General features: G+C 40.3%; 1 protein-coding gene across 1 annotated transcript in view; it reads right to left on the bottom strand.

Annotated features, from left to right (window-relative positions):
* LOC121943412 (cilia- and flagella-associated protein 337-like) overlaps window positions 1–19,550 on the bottom strand; it is a 38,198-nt gene that overhangs the window by 15,852 nt on the left and 2,796 nt on the right. The window contains 11 exon segments of the mRNA XM_088078785.1: window positions 1,222–1,337; window positions 4,293–4,457; window positions 6,102–6,335; window positions 6,970–7,118; window positions 7,445–7,612; window positions 12,073–12,244; window positions 12,394–12,486; window positions 12,850–12,933; window positions 13,595–13,768; window positions 16,080–16,388; window positions 17,656–17,751. Of these exon segments, the coding sequence (XP_087934911.1) occupies window positions 1,222–1,337; window positions 4,293–4,457; window positions 6,102–6,335; window positions 6,970–7,118; window positions 7,445–7,612; window positions 12,073–12,244; window positions 12,394–12,486; window positions 12,850–12,933; window positions 13,595–13,768; window positions 16,080–16,388; window positions 17,656–17,736 (1,745 nt within the window). The 5' untranslated portion in view covers window positions 17,737–17,751.

Here is a 19,550-nt window from a genome sequence, read left to right as displayed (position 1 = left end):
ATGCATTTCCTCACACTTTCAGACCATTTCCAACTGAGAGCATTACCAGGAGGGCCAATATTTGACATTTTATACATTTTATTTTGTCATACTTCATTGGGTTAATGTTTAAGAATATTGTCTCTACAAATGTTGTTTTACACATCAGGGAAGTGCTTGTAATGAACATGGAAACAATTTCTTTACACCTCAGTGCTGCAACAGGCACCATGCATATGAAACAGGGTTTTAAGCACACCAGCTATTAGTTCTGCTTCTTTTGTCTTATATTTCATGACAGCACTTTTCTTGTTTTCTTTCTTGTTGTGCAGGTACTGTACGTGAAATGAAAAGAAAAGATGCACTATTGTTTCAAACTGAGGGATTTGTGTATCAGTGGGATGTGGATATTTCAACCTGCATGAGTTCGAACGAGCAACAGAAGGCAATCGGACTTTGAATGAAATGCCATGCGACACAGCGCTATATGGATTAAACTGTGGTCTAGGTGGATGTGAAGAAATGGGAAATGATATGAGTGATGAAAGTCATAACGGTAGTATTTCGCTTTACTGCTGCTGATCTGTCGTCTATGTTCTCTTTACCACTGTGACACCCCAGAGAGCAGGAAGAGAAGTGTGTGTGTGTGTGTGTGTGTGTGTGTGTGTGTGTGTGTGTGTGTGTGTGTGTGTGCGCGCGCATGTGGAGAAGAGAGAGAAAGGGGGAGTCGTATAACTTGATGATAGCACACTGCTGAGTTCAGCTCACTGGGTGTGAAATGATGATGATGAAGATGAAGAGCAGATGTGATGTGAGTATAAAAGAAACACACTCACACACACACACGCACACAAAAATATGAGGTAGTGATACTCGTTAGAGTCCAGATGTCTGTTTGGCTCTGACTCGTTGGCAGGCAGAGAGAGCAGGAGAGGACAGAAATATGCACACACGCACACATGCACACAAACAAACACACAAACACAGAGTTTTTCTCACATACACACATATTCACTGTGACTCTTTGACAGGTGCAGTCTCTTTCATACACAGCGTGCAAACACACAGAGTTTATGAGGGTGTTACTGCATCTAAAGTCATTAAATTCACCTTGGTCCTAGAATTGCCAGTTTAAGTTTTTCAGTACCACACATTTTGAGTTGTTTTTTCAATATTTGAATTATGCATATGGTAGGCTAAGCACCATATAATAATCAAACTTAAGTACACACATTTTAGTACCTTTCCCAGCCCATCACCAGTATACTCCTCTTCAGCAGCAGCACCTGTGAAATCTCCACAGCCCGACCCAGGCCAGCATTCATCCTGTGGAGGCAGTGGCCATTGAAGTCCCATACCTGCAGCACAAAATAAAACTCAATTGCTATCACAGCACTAAATGTCTCTAATTGCTGTGTACAACACCCAGAGCAGCAAACAAGTATTTGCTATGTGAGGTTAAGGCTGAGGTATGGCATCCTGAGGAGAGCATGAAGTCACACTCCCTCTGTGTGTGTTGTAATCAGAGCTTCTCTGTTGTTTGTTGTGGTCCAGCCAGCACACATGAACACAAAATTAACGTTACCTTGACTTTGATTAGCAATTCTGATTAGTTCAACCTTGAGTGCAAGTGAATGTTTGTGCAAAATTTCAAGCCATTTCCACCCAGGTGATTCTGAGAAATTACTTAAAGTATAGGAGTCAAAGTTGCAGTGACCTTGAACTTTGACCACCAAAGTCTGATCAGTTCATTTTTGAGTCCAAGTGAATGTTTGTGCAAAATTTGAAGAATTTCCTCCAAGGCATCCTTGATGTTACATTCACCAAAATGTTGAGAGATGAATAAATTAACTCAAAAACATTATGCTTCTAGCCATGGCTTTTGCCATCACAGAGGCATAATAAAAGCCGGTCTATTCAAAGAAGCTAAACACATTATTTTCTAGAACTGAAGTCAGGATGACTTGAAATTAGAATATTTTTTGGCCACCCACATGAGGATACAAACAAGCCTTGGTCCTACCATACACCAATCAAACATGACAGCTCAGGTAATATTTCACACAGTCTGTCCAATTTTGGATGATGACACAGTTTGGATCTGTGTCTGTTGTAGCATTTAACAAAGAAACACTGATTGGCCCAATGGGAAGGCTGTAATTAAAAGGTCAAAATTTCAAATTCTGAATGTCCCTAACTGCTACACCACGGGTTCAGTGTTGATGAAAATTAGAGAGATGATGCATCTTGTTCCATTTTGTCCCGAGGGGTGCCTGTTTCCTCTGCTGAGGATGATTTGCGTAGTTGCTTCAAATGGCTCTGTGAGTATATACCTGACACTGCTTGCACATGCACAGGATGCATATGGCTGCATCCTCACAAAGGCTCATGGGGTAAGAGAGCTGATGTGGTTGATTATATTGATAATAATATGCGTAATTATTTTACTCATCTGTTGAGAAAAATTGCACTGCACATGGATTCATTATGCAGTGCTTGAATGTGGAGTGCAAAAACAGTCACAGTGCACCACTTGTTTGGAATACCAACCAAATTTGAAACTAAAAGAAAAATAAAAAATTCTGTGCTCGACACGATTTTTCCCACAGAAGACACACATGCATGTGCAGTCACATAATTAGAGAGAATGCAGACAGAGAAAGCTATAACTTCTCTCTAAAATGGAAAAATGTGGAAAAAACACTCATTATGTGTGGCGTCAACATGCATAACCAAAGATACCCTATCTCACTGATTCAAAAGCACACAGCAGCACTGAGATAAAAGAGAGGCTGATGGTATGCCACTTCTGTTTGAGAGGCATATGCCAATATCTTTGCAGTATGCCAGTGTTGACTAAACACATGCAGGCCTTGACAAACAGTGTGTCGATCATTTTTCACTGACGCATACTATGTCCCAGTTGTGTGCTTGAAACTGGTATGGCTGTGGTTTTACAGTTATTGACATAAGACTGTCACATCAGTGCAGCCTTCTGATATGCAAATGTGGTGGATATACTCTGACTAAACAATACAAACATACATATACATAAATGTTTTGTTTTCTTATCTTTTAAAGATTTTTTTTTAAGATTAGTGGCTGGTAAATGCTGTTGATGGCTATTAGTTACCAAAGGTCTACAGTGCCTCCTCCTGGCAGATGCCAGTGCTTGCCTCTTTTTGCAGAGTCATGCCAAATTAAACTATACCTGGCATAATCAATTGAAGCATGTATTGTCATTAAAGATGACAGGAAGGTACTCAACAGTGAAAAAAGCCCTCTAAGTCATATGACAATATGGCAATGATAAGAGCAGTGGAATAACAGAAACAAGGCAAACACCGCTGGATCAGAGCAATATGTCAGGACGGTATGTTGATAAAAGAGCTGTATACGACACTCAGAGCATGTCTATGATTGATTAATGATGATGATGATGATGATGATGATGATGATTGATGAGTCTGAGCTCTCAACATGGAGGTGGCTGAGCTGACAGCTAGCAGAGCTAACAGTGCTAACAATGACAACAGTGTTGACAGAGCTAATATTGTTCGACTGGGGGGAGTCAGAGGATGGGAATTACACTTTTGCAACAAGGGAGTTGATGTTATCAGCAGTTACCGCCTATAACCGCCATGTTGATGCTCTGAATGTCATTTACAGAACTTTTAAGGTTCCCTTGACCTGGCAGACTATTTACATGTGATCCAATATATGATCACATTCCACAAGTAAATTGCCAAAAATAGTGCGATTAGATGGCACTGTATCTTTGTTATTGGCTAGCTACAGCCATTTCAGCTAAGGCTATATACTATAATAAGTTATTTTACAACCAGTGGTAGAAAGTAATTGCACATAATCTAATAAAAGAACAGACAAGATTAATTCAGTGTACATCAGGGGCATTTGTAAAACAAATCACTGCAGTGACATTGCTAACGATCACCACAGAAGTTCCCTCTTGCCACTATGGTAGATAAAATGTGAAAAAGTGCTCTCTAGGGTGCCTTTCCAGTGGATAAAATACAGTGCAGTGCTATATAGGCTGCCCTACATGCTAGAAATCTTCTGCACCCTAGTGTGCCCCTACCACATGCTGGTGCCCTTGTTAGCAGCCATACAGGGACAAATTGCAGCAAGGGAATTAAGTGTTCATTTTTCAGGAGAAGTTACTACTCTGTCACCTCTTCACATCTTGTCATGAAACTTATTTCAGAGTTTGCATTTCTATGAAGACTGACCTACAGCTATATGGTTCACAGCTGGGCAAGTGTGTGTATGTAAGTGTGTGTGTGTTAACCTACTTTGACCTCTCCATCAGCGCCTGCAGTAAACAGCCGGGTCTGCGTACCATCCAGGGCCATGGCAGAGATCTCTGCGTTGCCATGACAACGGTGAAACTGCTTGACCTTTTGGCCTGTGTCAGCAAGCCAGCAGATCACAGAGGAGGCAGAGTCACTGCTGACTACCTGCAGACATAGAGAGACAGGATATCAATCATCAAAAGGAGTTTGATCCTTTCTATGCAGCGACGAAAGGCAGGCTCCACTGATGTATTCTTTAATGACGCTCGCAAAGCCAAACAATTCTTCACACTTCGTTACACTTTATTTTAGCGCTAAGTCACGGCTGAAGAAAATATGCGACTAATGCTGCTGTCAAGTGGGAATAAAAGCAGGGGGGTAAAAAATCAAGAGTGAATGCACTGAAATGCTTCATTTGAATTTATTAGCTATTTCTTATTCCCTACACTGCATGGGAAACTAACATCAGCTGTGTAAGTCTGCCATGGAGTAGCGTAAAGGCAACAAAACATGGAATAAATAATCATATGACACATAAGTTTAATAAAAAGGTATGGAGCATTGTTCCTCTGTTAAACATCTGTTCTCCTCTAACCAAAGTGTTATGAAGCGTGTTAACTTTCAGTACATCAGTATCAAAGCAGCATACCCAAACACTATGAAATTAAAAATTCACTTTCCCATTTTTAATCCTGTGTCCCTGTGTTAAATGGTCATTTATTTATTTCTATATGCCAAAATATGTTAAAAAAAAAAAAAATTGAGTTTCTGGATATTTTATTTAATTAAAATCCCTGTCTTTACTATTTTCGTAACAGTTACAACTGTTGTCACTTAAAATACTGTTTTGTGCATGATCCAGTGCTCAGGGGCGTTTCAAAAAGGTCATCCAATCAAGTGAGTCTTTGACTGACAAGCTAGCCATGACAGTCATATAAAACTGCACTTTAGTGCTTGTGGGTTTTAGTAGGTAACAGGGCAATGTGGGGACAGGTATGACAAGACGTGTTTGGATATCAGTGGGCAAAACCTTTGTTTTAATTTCCAGAATAATATGGCTGAGGTCTAATTCATTTATCTCTCTCTCTTCCTCCTCCTAATCTAACCTCACCCATCCTTATATCTCCCCCTTTCACACTTGAACTGCCCTGTCCATTAAAGGCAATAAAAGCCCACAAAAATAATCTTAATAAAAAAATTGAAAAAATCACTCTTGTGACTGTACGCTGCTTAAATATTCAGTTTCACATGGAATTATGTCACAGTATAGAAACCGAAGGCTCTTACTAAAATTTCATGGGTACTTAAATGGAGTCAGTATATTTGTGATATACAAACACAGCCAGCAATTGAATTAATGCTTAATCATTGATAATAATATAAGCAATAATTGTAGAATTGGAAAAGCAATCCTTTTAGGGTCCATTTAGTAGCTGTTCAGTAGCTTTTGATCTCATTATATGATCTTCATAAACAAATGGATGAGAAGAACAGACAAGAAGCCTTCAATGTGCTCAAAGAAAATACAAATTTGAACATTTAACATATTCATGACAACCAGGCAAACCTCATTCTCTGATGAGGAGCATGTGATATGGTCAATACCTCCAGAACAGCTACCAAATGGACTTTAAGTTGAGATTTTATCGTCAACTACTGTTTCCAAGGTCAAGATCAAATTTTCAAACATACAGCTGACAAGACTTACACTGCCTGCCTACTGCTTGTTTCTGGATAAAGCTCAATAGAATCAGTAAAGAGATTAATATCGAAGAAATAAAGTATCAGGGAGCCATCTGACCTGCATACCTGTCTGAACAGACTATTATACAGCACACACGTAACAGGGTGCTCATGGCTGCTGGTCCTCTTCTCCTCCTTCGTGGTCTCCAGCAGGAGAAGCAGGCTGTTGAAGGACAGCAAGAGGAGTTGACGCTCTTCATGGAGAAACAGGAGGGTGTGTGTGTCCTCCTGCGTCTTTGGGAAGACACCGGCAAGACGGTGAACGCACAGCTGAAGAGGTACGTCCCACAGACACAGGACCTGGAAAGTGTATGAGTAGATGGATTGTACCACAACTTCTGAACTCTGAAAGCCACTTATTATCACAAAATGTTGTCATAATTACAAAACAAATACAATAATTGCCAAGAAGAATGGTTACTCTAGAAGTCTGCGCAAAATCTGCCACTTAGTCAGAATTCACAAGGACTCTGCCATATTGCTTTACAGCATACAACAAGAAGACTGTCGCTGTTTCAGGAATTCTTCCAGAGGAATCCAAGGTAAAGCTTTCAGAGTTTGTTGCAATGGCAGATGGTGTTTGAGCAGAAGGCAGATGGAACATAAATCACTTCTAAAATATTCATTATCTTCAGAAAAGCCAAAGAGAAGGCAAACATGCACAGCGCTACAAGGGGGGGAAAGGAAAAGCAGCACAAGCACCAACATCCTCTTTGCATCAGAAAGAAGGAAAAGAAGATGTGGTCTTCATTTTGAGAGAGCTCTTATAATGGCAACAGTCCGAAACAGGCTAACAATCATCTGAACCACATCCTCCTTCCTCTGCAGTAATTACAGCAAGGTATCACAATTAATATTGCAATGATAGGGCTCTTTATCATTACATTATCTCCTCTCGCAGAGCACTGCTGTACACACAGACACACACTCCTACCTTATCTTTGGAGTAGCTCAGCAGTTGTTGCTTGGTCTGCAAGAAGCGAACTGCCGTGACGGGACTTGTGTGCCCGCCGAGCGTGCAAACTGGCTCCGAGGTCACAAACGGGTTCCACAGCAAGACCTGATGATCCACACCTGCTGTGGCTACAACCAATCAGAGAGTCTCAAATTAGCGGAGGCGCCAACTGCACTTAATTACAGGAAACCATACTGTTTTAAGTCCACTACAAAAAAAGCGGCATTTGATAGTTTTAATGCATCTTAATGCCTTTTGTAAGCCTAGAAAATATTCTTTTCAACTATGGCAACCAATCAAGGCACATGAAACACACATACAGTTTTGTGATGAAAGTGTTTGTGCTGTTTCTTCACAGAGACAAATTTGTGATTTCAGGCTATACAACTGAAACTATCTTGAGGATGAACAATTTACTTTGACATCTCAAGTCTGAGTACACACTGGTCCCCACCTATCAGATTGAGTTCACGGTGGTGGTCCATGTCCCAAACACCCCTCTTTGTAAAGAAAGTCGTGACTCGTAGACTCCTGCTTTCCTTTTCCCGCCAGCCGATCACCATGCTGCTCTGCGGTCTGGTGCTGCAGGACACAAAGGCTTCCAGAGAGCCCAGGTAACGTACTGCAGGAAGCAGAAAAGAGTCAGAAACTGCTTGCAAATTTTCGGACAGACAGGCTGTTAAATCATTTTTGTCTCTTTTTCCCTTTGTTTTATTGTTGTTGTTTTTATGGTTGCTGTTTACTCTGGTAGTAATTATAATTGGAAATCTGTTGTTTATAATGCATCAGCAATGCACAAGCACTGGTGAGACAGCTGGTTTCAAATACTGCACTGAAGTACAGACCACCTGTTTTATTTGTGTTGAGATGTGTCATAGCAGCCCTGTTTCCTAGAAATTAAATTTATATCATAGACGGTATAACTAATGGACACAACTACTGTGACGTAAGTCATTGGTTTGTGGACTGCTGTTTTGAAGCCTGGAGTTTGGCATTTTGGCTATCACCATGTTGTTTTTTTGGAGCAAGAAGTGACCATATTTGGACAAGTGGTTGGAGTTGTGGAGTTGTGGAGCTGTAAACAGATGACTTATATAAAAATTCACCCCCATACAGTTGTTAGGACACCAGTTTTTAACATGGGTGTATATGAGGATTGACTTGTTTTTGACTTCTTCTCAAGTGGCAATTTGAGTAACGGTAGTTTCTGGCACTTCTGCACTGGCATAATTTTTCAGTCCCAGAGGTTGCTACTTGGTTTACATAGAACTAATTTGAAATCACAAACGCTCTTTTGAGTGCAATGCAATGCCAGAAAAGTTATGTTTTGCATTAACATAATTATAAAAATGTTGCCAATTAACATACCTGGCAAGTCACAAAAATGTTGACGCTGAACGTGTAAGCAAAATGTTCACTGACTATGAATTTCAGTTGTTTTCTGCCACAATGGACTATCTTTATATATTATCCACTCATCGTGACTTCAGCATAATTTTTTTCATTATTACCTTTTTATTAGAATTTAACCAAATTCACAATCTTTCCCTTACCTTAACCATGTGCTTTTATTACATAAACCTAACCACTGAAAAGAGTCGGGAAGGCAACCAGAGATTCTCTTGTCACATTTCTGTTTTTTGCCTCTATCCACATAAATTTTTTTTTTTTTAAATTGTCGCTGAGCAAAATACAGGAAGCAATTGTGATTGTGTCCACATATCATAACAACAATTAAGTAATATAAAAATGTAATTTCTAGGAGACAGTGTTAGTCTTTGGGCCCTGACACACCAAGATAACAGTTGGCCATAGGTCAGTGTTGAGCTGTCTGTGGGCATCTGTCACCGTTTAAGCATGTTAAAGTGGAGCTGGTGGACCCTGTCAGTAAATGAAATCACAGAAGAAAGAGAAGAGAAATGAAAGTGAGGAAAGCAAACAAACAGCTAAAGCCAAGAGGTCGTGAGATCAAAACAAACTTGTTATATATGGAAAGATTTTTTTTCTAGCAATTAAGCTCATTAACAGGAACAGTTTTTAGCTGTTTTTGCTTTTTTCCACTAATCCACAGTAAATAATCTTTGTTCTTTCAGTATCAGGTTGTGCTGCCAATAGGCTAACTAGCATCTTGAATCCGTGCAACTTGCTGCCTGTTGGTGTGGAGAGTTATTTCCTCTCATATAGGTGCAGAACGCATGTGCTTGTTGGCCATTTGCTGTGGTCTTTGCGATGTGTTCAGGTGCAACAGGTGACCTGAGGTGACTTAAGAGTCAGACTTCGACCCCACTAGCTCTTTGGTGTAGGTTTAGTGTGTCTGGGCCTTTAGAGAGAAATCGACTGACTATGGGGGAATGTGTGACTGAGCAGAGGAACAGTCTCCGTATGACTGAGAAGAAAAGGGCTAATTCATTAAAATGTTTAACAGCACAGATCTGATCATAACTTTTTCCATCGAAACTGAGCTTCAGAGAAGAAATAAGGAAACAATCATTAAATGAAGGCCACTGGCTTCCAAGCAGCCCCTCTGCGTGGAGCAATAATGCAGCAGAAGTTACCAGCAGAGGGAATAAATTAGTGTAAACTCCGACAAATTCAATGTAAAACAACATTGCGGCACATTTTGATGATGACACACTGTTCATTAGTTACTTCATCCCACTGATGCCAAGATGCTTTCACCACCAGAACTCTGAAGGACATCCACTCTCTGAAATGGCTGTGCTAAATGTGCAATGACCGCAACCCTGCTGTATAGTAAACCAACCAATCCGCAGGCACTCAGCGCAGCATAGAATTAGGCCAGTTTGATTTGCTCACTGGTATTACAGAAAATGTAATGGATCTTGCATCACCATCCATCTCAATTAACACTTTGATTGAAAACAGCTAAATTGGATGCCACACGTCTCCATTAGAGGCTGCCTAGCTTTCAAATACTGCACAAATAAGTGTGAGCTTGCGAGATGGCATATGACAGTCGCAGGTCAAAGATCGGCCGCATTGCTAGGGCAAATAATTACGTCTGATTGCATTTCATACACCACGTCTTTTCTGCCGCCTGTGAATGAAAAGATCAGAGGATTTTTAGACGGCGTCGCATGACTCATCATTGATTAATGAGGCCTTCTCTCTTTCACTGACACACACAAATCATAAGTCAAGCTATTTATGATGCAGACACACATACGTAGCATCAGCTTTAGCCTGCTTTCACCAGTATTGTAAATAATATCATACTTTTATTGCTGTGAGTTGAGAATTTAAGCAGCGGGAGTCATTTAGATCAAAGCAAACCTCTTTTGTACGGCGACAAATCACTGCACATTTTCGGAGACTTTACCTACACGCTGATGTTGATCCTTTTTCATTTCTTTGATCACAACATTATGTGGATATGTTAATGCTTTGCTCTCTCACACGCTTCCCACAGCTCTCCTTCCTTGTCCTTTCGATTCTGTGTCCATCCCAATTTCCTTCTAATTTCCTCTCACTTTTCCTCTCAGTTCCACCAACCTCCTTTTACTCTCCTCCCCCTTCCTCCCTCCTCTCTCTGGTGGCCCATGAGCCCTAAGGTTTGGAGGTCTGGATAACCAGCCATGTCTAATGGTACACAGCCCACTCATACTGCAGGGTGGGCAACTTCAAAAGAAACAGCACCAGCACCCCAGAGGTATGCAAACACACATATACAGTTGCACAAGCTCCTTTCCTTTCTCACACTCTCAAAACACCACACATACGCACGCACACGCACGCACGCACGCACGCACGCACGCACGCACGCACGCGCACACACACACACACACACACACACACACACACACACACACACACACACACACACACACAGAGAAAGCCTTAGTACTACACTTGTTGTTTTGCATGCATGCGCACACACAGCCTACAAAATTTCAATTAAGCAGTGCTTTTAATGTTTTGGCACTGTCTCCTCTGTTTCCCCCTTTTTTGTTTCCCCTTTGTTTTCCCATTTGTTGTGGTTATTTATATGTACTTTATTCTTGTTTTCCCCCTTTATCAGGATCTCCCCTCTCAGCCAAGCTAGTCTCAGAGCGCTGCCTCGGCTGAATCATTATCAAACAGCCCAATGACTCTTCAGAGGGGCTCTACGCGAATGATGCAATTGAGATACAACTAAGCGACCTCTTTGTTACCCAGGCTGAGCTCAAGTGGGGGTGTCTCAGGAGGCCAGACCTCAAGCCCGTGACTTTATGCCAATAGTCAAAAGTCTGGCTATGCAAGACTATAAAGTGGATGACTCAGGACTCGCTGCATGTGTGTCGGTGTGTGCGCATCAGCGACACCGACACACCCAAGCGTTTCCACGGTGTTGCATAAGCCGTTATTGTAGCGATACTGAAAATGTGAGCAAGCGAGCACAGACAGTGGCTCTCATCTCAGGTGTCAAGGTGAAAGAGTGTGTTTGCAAGTGCCTCTGTAATCTGAGCCACTGATTTTGGACCAAAGGCCCCGGGTGAATGCAGTTAACTAAAGGAATGAAAAACTGCACGAATTGGGTTCCAATTAGCGAACAGCAAACTAATTTGGAAATAACAACTCTTTGATACTTTGGCATGTTGGAACACAACTTCTATTTCTGCTTCATTTACATGGAATATGAACAGTAGTGCAAACAGAGGACTTTCACACAAATGTCTCATGGGACAAAGTGAAGTGATGTCAAAATGTCAAAGGTCAACTTCACTGTGAGTTCATAATGTTTTGCAAAAAACACTTTTCTGGCCATTATTCAACAACATATATCAGGAACAGAAGGAGAGACATTTGGTCAGATATTGAATTGGTGACACTAATCTTTGGTGTCCACCTTGAAACTGTGCTGATTCTATTGATCTTCTGTGCTGTTGGGGGGATAATATGTGTGAAGCATCATTGTTTTCACAGACATGGATGTAAATTTGAGTAAAACTTGACTCATTCGCAGAGGCATACAACCATAAGGCATGTTTTTATCTCATGTCGGCACAAAAAAGTACAACTTTTTATATGTGTGTGTGTGTGTGTGTGTGTGTGTGTGTGTGTGTGTGTGTGTGTTTTACCTGCCTTTCCTAACCCAGGCATGCGTGTGTGCTTGGTGTGTCACAGTGTAACAAGAGTGATGCTTTCCTTTGACCAGCTCGTCCCACGTGATGATGGCTGCTGAATCTGAGTCTGTCTTCAGACTGAGTCTCTCAAACAGAGATATCTGAGCTGAGGTGAAATATAAAGCGCTGACCTGCAATAGCAAACATACATGGACACACAGTTATGGAGCAATGGACCACTGAACACATACAAATAATGCAGAAAAATGGAGATTCATGTCAATGTTCTGTCTCCCTCCTTCTCTTTCTCTTCCCTTCTTTCTATTATTCTGTGCATTACCTGTCCTCCAATGTCTCCTAGTGTGAGGACGGCCTGGTCTGGCTGAGAGGGATCCACCCAGTAGTCCAGACACCAGGGAGTAAACTTCAAACCCTATAGAAGAAAAGAAGTGATATGTACAATGCTAGGCTGTGGCTAAAAAATGTCATATGTCATAATATATATATATATATATATATATATATATATACATATTAGAAAAGGGACTGTATAGTGTTTTATAAAAATTATTATAAATATTATAAAAAAGTGTGATACATTATATAAATATCATAAAAAAGTCAGAATTGTTGACGGCCCTGGTACAATGTTGTGTGTCATGTCCATTTACACTTTTCTCAGGATATTTTATACATAGTGTGATGTAATCTGATTCTGATTCTGATTCTGTAATGACAGAAATGTCTAAAACCGAGAGAACCAAAACATTAGAATATAAATAAATGCAGCTCTTACCTGAATTTTATACTTGCAGCTGAAGTCCTGTTTTGATAGAATGTCATAAAAACACACCTCCTTACTTGTTAAAGACACCGCTATCTGAGAATAAAGGGAAAAAAAGAGTTGAAAAGTTTATTAGAAACAGACTAATCCAATTATGATTTAAGAATTACCCAGACTGATAATAGATGCATACAGTAGCTGGAAAATCTTCATGTGTATTGTGTAACAAAATTCTAACCATTACACACAAATATGTGTTTATAAATGTTTATTTTCTAAACATTATGCAACAACTTCATGTCTGCAATGCCATTAACCAGTACCACTGATCAATTGTTAACTGATTGAGTGAAATGCGTGTTCACCACTGTGCAGTACAATATCCAGCCAAATAAGTCAGACCACTTATCAATAATTCACTCATACATGAATTTCTATGGGGACACCTGGTGGCTCAGTGGATAGAGCGGGCGCCCCATGTATAGAGGCTGTGTCCTCGCTGCAGTGGCAGCAGGTTCAGTTCCATCTTTGGCCCTTTGCTGCATGTCATCCCCTCTCTCTCCCCCTTTCACACTTGTGCTGTCCTATCAATTGAAGGCATCAACGTCCAAAAAAATATTTTTAGAAAAAAATGAAAAATAAAATGATTCCTATGATAACAGTTCTGTAAACTCTGCTAAAAGACCCAGAATGTGTTATCATAACCAGGACACCAATCAATAATCTGACTGACTGACTTTTTAAAAGTGAAAGTCACCTTGTTTACATTGTGCAGCAGCACCATGTCTGTGACCCAGAGGTCTTTGGGTGTGACCGTGCTGTTTTGCAGTCGATATGTGTGCAGGAGGGACATGTCTTCTCTGCTCCGCAGTCCTACAGTTCCTCCTTTACTCACAGTGAGATACTGACCTGAACCCTGCAGGTTCAACACCTGGGAAGACCGGAGGACATCACAAAAAAACATTTAACCGGGACAAATATACAGGTTGGGCAAAGCAACAAAGCTTACTTCACTCTTTGTAAAACTGACCTTCAGCTTAAAGGCTCTTTGTGAATCAGCTGGTAACATTTTGATGTTACATTAATTAGTAAAATAGGGGTCTTGAAGATTTAAGTATCTCAGTTTAAGATATTTTCTTTTCTTTCGTGCTTTTATTTTGCCATAAAACTGCACTTGAAAAACTCCATAAAACATGAGCTCCACCCTCGATCTTATTGTGAGTTGAAGAGAGTAGGACGTGTTATTCTATGCCAAAACCAATTTTAAAAAAAGGATTAATGAATGATGTCATTTTATTGGCTAAGCTTCAAGAAAAAAAACAGAGCAGCAGGAAAAATGCTTAGGCTGACTTTGTCTGATGAGAAAGAGACACTGAATATCGTTAATGAAAGAAAAGGTTTATTAATATGTACAGAATAGAGGTCAGTGCTTAGATGTACTACCAATGTAATTACTGCAGACTGGGTCACTTTCCCACAGCTAACTGAAGCCTTTGAAGGATCTCTCAGATTGGCATGTCATATATTTATTGCTAATTATTCCAATTACCTATTTATCAAGGGTACATGTACACTGTTACACTCAAGTCACTGGTACAATGGTCTTCTAGTGACATTTTTTTCTCAACTGTATCCAGTGGAGTGCTGACAATTAACCTTCTGTAAAGTGCTTAAAAAACATTAGACTCTTCTTGAAAAATGAAACATACTGCACGTCACTGCTCAGTTTGTCTGTCTGGCTGCCTTTGTGATAATAAGCCAAAGTCCTTCCCATTTTTTAAGACAGCCTGTACATTTTAATGATTTTAGTCTCACTGAAGCCATAATTGTTGAATGGTAAGCCTAACATTCACTCCTGCGCTGCTAACAATCATAGAATTTCAATAATGTCAAAATGTAAGATATCCGTGGTTTACATGAATGTACAATCCAATTTTGTCTGCAACTGGGCTGTTAAACTTCAGGAAGTGTGTATTTTCTGAGAAATGGGACTTCTGTTTGTTTTTGGTGTGAAGTGGTGTCAGAGAAATGGGCTATTCATCCAATGGAAATTTTTTTCGGACTAAGGGGGCTTTGGAAACTGGGCCACTGTAACAATGGACAGTCCCGAGAAACATTATCGTTGTTTTAGTGTTTCTGGCCAACTAACGAGTGTAAGTGCAATATTTCATTTCCTGTTAATTCTGTTTACTCTCAACCAACTCTTTGAGGGATTATGTCACCTTAAGGTTCTATCTGTAATTTTTGTCAAAATTGAGGTATTTTTTATATTCTTATTCTATGACAATCTATTGACATTACGTAACGTTTTTTTTTTTCGTTCTATGAGTTCTATACCTTTTTGGACTTTTTATTTAGAAAATAATACTGTGCAAATCAGTTTTGCTGTTTTGAATGCAAAAACTTTGATGCTCAATAACTCAAAACCTTTCAGAATACAGATAGAATCTCATGATTAAAACATGGCGATTAGCTAGCTATTTTGCTGCTTAACACCTGGCTATACTTACAAGCTGCTCGTTAACTTTGTCTTTGGTAATGAAAAGGTAGTGTGCAGGGGGTTTATGTAGAGCCATAGGAAACTGCACTGTGTGAGAGTTTTCTCTGAGTTTGTCACAACAAGTTTGTCACGACCATTTTGACATTACACAGTCATTTTATCTGTTGTTAAATAAAATATGGGTGAATTCAGCTTTAAGTACATTTTTCACTACTCTGCATATGTCATGCTGCTGTTTCAAACAGAAATTAGACTCTTCTAAGTCCCATTGGTCTGTCTGCCTCTTTAAGACAGATCTAAGTTAAAGGGGTCAAAACCTTCCAGCCATTTAGAAAACAACTTACACAACATTCTGACATTTTGACATTCTCAGGATTGATAGATTAAAGTGGTGAGCCATCACTTTATCCACAGCAGTAGGCACTTTATACCAGCCCCTTCATTTACATATTAATTGATAGATGTTAAACTTAAAGGAGTCCAGAGCCATTTATCTCAAAAGAGGTGTGCCTTTTTGATGAGCAAGACCCTAATACTTTCGCACATTTCCTTGCACAATGTTTAATAATGTGGAATTCCACCCAGTCAGCAGAGTTTTGGATTCTCCAGTCAGTCAATGTCAAAATGTTTTTCAGATAATATGCTGCAATATATCATTTGTTTAAAATGCGCAACATGCTCTAACTCTCAAAACAAACTCTTCCTCTCTTAAAAAGCCTCCAAGACGTCAGCAACCTTTTACCTTTTGAACCGGGTCTCGGTGTGGACAGGTCAAAGTGCGTGGTGGCTTCCAGCAAGGCACGCTACTGCTTCTGGTGTTCTTCGCTTTATCTGAAAGCTCCATTAGCAGAAAAGAGCACAGGCCTCCCCAGTCGACACGTCCCTCTTCTTTCACGTCGTCGATGTCCAAGAGGAGGCCGCGATGCTCCTGAGTGACAACCACGCTGTCAAACAGGAGGCCATATTCCTCCTTGGAGCCATGACCAACTGATGACCAAGCCAGACTGATGAATTCAGTTCTGGATAATGAGCGAGGTGCACCTGAGGGGTCCTGGGGAACACAAGAGACATTGCACAAGGTCTGTACACAAATTAAAAAAATACCCTATTCAAACCTGGTATTAAGATGTGTCTCAGGTGATGTGATCACAAGTGGAAATGACCACCAAGACGCACTGTGATTTGATCACTTAAACCACATGCCAAGGTGGCGTGGGACATATTTCGTCACATATCTTTTGAAGTTGAAACTAAGCACCAACCTCCAACACTGAAAAATGAAGTCGCTGAATGCGGAAGTTCCAAAACTGCAATTCATCGAAAAGCCATGTGAGGCTGGCTCAAACAGAGTAGACCCCCATAGATCCCAGTCTTAAAATGCTCAACTTTAGCAGAAATAAACATGTTTACAGCCTGGTACAAAAAAAACAGTTTCCGTCTCTATAGCTACATTTAACCTTCATGACAACTGTACGGGGGATGAATTTTTATACAGTTAATCCGATTTTATTACAGCCCAAAGTTATGCATATTTAAGGGCGGGGCTGCTTGATCGACAGGCTGTCTGCAAGTCGTCCCTACCGGTCATTGCAATTAGTCAGATCCCCCCATTGCTCCTCTACAGCTCCAGCCTCTCATCTAAGGTCACTTCTGGCCCCAAAAGAACAATATGTTAATGGCCCAAATGCTGAACACAAAGCTTCGAAATGGCAGTCACGGTAGCTATATCCATTATTTAAACATTCGATGGTGTTAATGTTAACGCAGTGCTGATGCATTTCCGACAAGGTCATCAGTGCAGGAAGTGGTGTTTATTTTGGCGACAGTGTGCTAATGCCTGTAACATACCCATTTTATGACGCTGGACGAAGTGTTGCGTGACCTTCCCTTGTTTTACCTTATGAAAGGAGGCATGCTGAAATCAGCTGACAGTGATATCTTCAACTGTACTAACACAACTGCTAACATGAGTGGCTAGCATGGTACAGAGCAGCTAGCAAATGTGTAGACATCATAAATGTGCAAGGGCCAGTAACAAAATCTGAACACAAGTGGTCATCTGGAGACACATGATAGGCACAAGTGTGAACTGCGATGTGTCTGTCCACAGCTGTTAATAGCAAGTCTAAACAGGCTTAGAATCTAAAACACAATGTGCTGCAGACTCTTCTCTGTTTTGTTTTTTTCAAGCATTTCTTATGAGACCTGAAGGTGTGGTACCGTGGGGTACTGGCAAACAGAAATGATAACACTCTTCTGTAGGCGTTTCCTGTGTGAATTAAAGGTGTTTTAATATAAGACTATTAATAAACACTCACCGTGAAAAGGCTCTGTAGCTTTCTATAGTCCTCAGTGTTCATCCTGCTCTCAAGCTGTGCCACCTCCATCCTCGTTCCCATCGTCAGAGCTCAGATCTGTCAATCAATCACCAACACACCAGGCAAGGTCAGGAAGGTAAAGCGGGTGTATGTGAGTCTATCCTCAAGACTCACAGTCAAATAATAGATTCCCCTCATTTCTAAGTGTTACATGACAACACAAGATGTTCCCAGCTCAAGTAATCCCTAAGTAACCTTCTATATCTGCTTCACAACGGGTTGTCATGTCACACTAATCATGTGGCACACTCACAGCAGCAGTGGACTTCTTTTGTTGGCTCTTTTCACTGTATCCAAACATATCAGTGTTGAATGGTGTGCAAAGGTCTTTCATTTTCAACAAAAGTTCCCCCCCTGCTCAGTGGCTTTCAAAGGTGGGTGAATAGATCCCCCGAATGATGTCTCAGGAATGGTTCGAACAGGCAGCAGGTTGCCAAAGCATGTCAAGTCACTGTTATATCAGGTAATGTGAAACAGTGGAGTCAGGTAGGGGAGCAGTTTGAATAGTAGTATGAATAAACGTAGGATGCGTTAAATTAACTTGTGTGGTGATTAAAGGCGTGTTTGAGGTCTTAGAAAGAAATTTGAGATGATGAAACAAGTTTTTCATGAAATACTACAAAGGGGAGAAGACAGAAAAGACTCTGGGTTTCATTTTCGGCCTGACATAAATGTTTACAAGACAAATTCATTGGAGGTGGCATCAAACCGAGCTGAGATTTAGCTGACAGGGTGTGTAATGAAAGTGAAAATTAATGCTTTGCTGCAGCTATTATCTTTTTATAATGCTGATTAACTGCAGCATGATCTTGATATGATAGCTTATTCACCTCTTTATTTACACTGACAACAAGTATACTACTGCAACAGATATGCCACAGTATTACATGAAAAGACATCCTGACTTGTTTTGTAGTAAGCAGCTGGCATCAGTCTTTATGAGATTACACAGTTCCATAAAATTAACACAAAAACAAGCCCATATTTTGTGCTAATGCATGTTGCATTCTGCTGTTTGAACTGACATTAAACATATTTAACATTTATGATTGATTTGCTTTCAATCCTGTATATTTGAAAAAATAACTTAAAGGTCCAGCGTGTAGGATTGGAGGCCAATTTTACTAAGTGTCAAAATGTGGAATTACAACTTCAGGTTCAACCACATGATGCCATGGAGCCCAAAAATCCTATTTCTAAACCAAAATCATTGTACTCTTAATTAACATCTGAATCTATTATGTGATGTGCTCCATAGTCATGACTGTCGGTGTGCTTTGCTTGGTTTGTGCGGTTTGGGTAATTGTATGTCTAATTTGTGTATGAACTTCTTGAGTACAGCTGTCTGATGACATAAAATGAATTTTAGTTCAAACTGACAATGAAGTTGTATTGTATCGCATTGTGAAAATACTTTTTTCCCATAGGACTCATTTATACATTCTTTATGAACAAAATGTCCTTGTCATCTCCGATGATAATATCTCACTTGGACTATGCTACCTTAACCCCATGAATTCAGGTGATGCTGCTCCATTTTGTCTGTATCCATAGGTTTTCAGGGAAAATGCACAGATACATACGAAAATAACGCAAAGTACAAACAGAAATCTCCATCCATGTCCATATATGTATCTCGGGTTGAAACTAAATGAGCACATAGACTTACAATTTAAAAAGAGACCTTCACAGAGCATACATTTTGTGCCACAACCATAGACTGTATATAAAGGTGGACGACACACCCCCACTTACCCTGGCTGAAGTGAGGTTAAAATATCCGGGATATGGGCGTGGCCATCTTGCGAGAGGGATGTCATAACATGGAGAGGCGG

Source organism: Plectropomus leopardus, chromosome 6, assembly GCF_026936395.1.
Source record: "Plectropomus leopardus strain MGB_pleo_1.0 chromosome 6, ASM2693639v1, whole genome shotgun sequence".
Classification (NCBI taxonomy): Eukaryota; Metazoa; Chordata; class Actinopteri; order Perciformes; family Serranidae; genus Plectropomus; species Plectropomus leopardus.
This window is presented reverse-complemented; position numbering and strand designations above follow the sequence as displayed.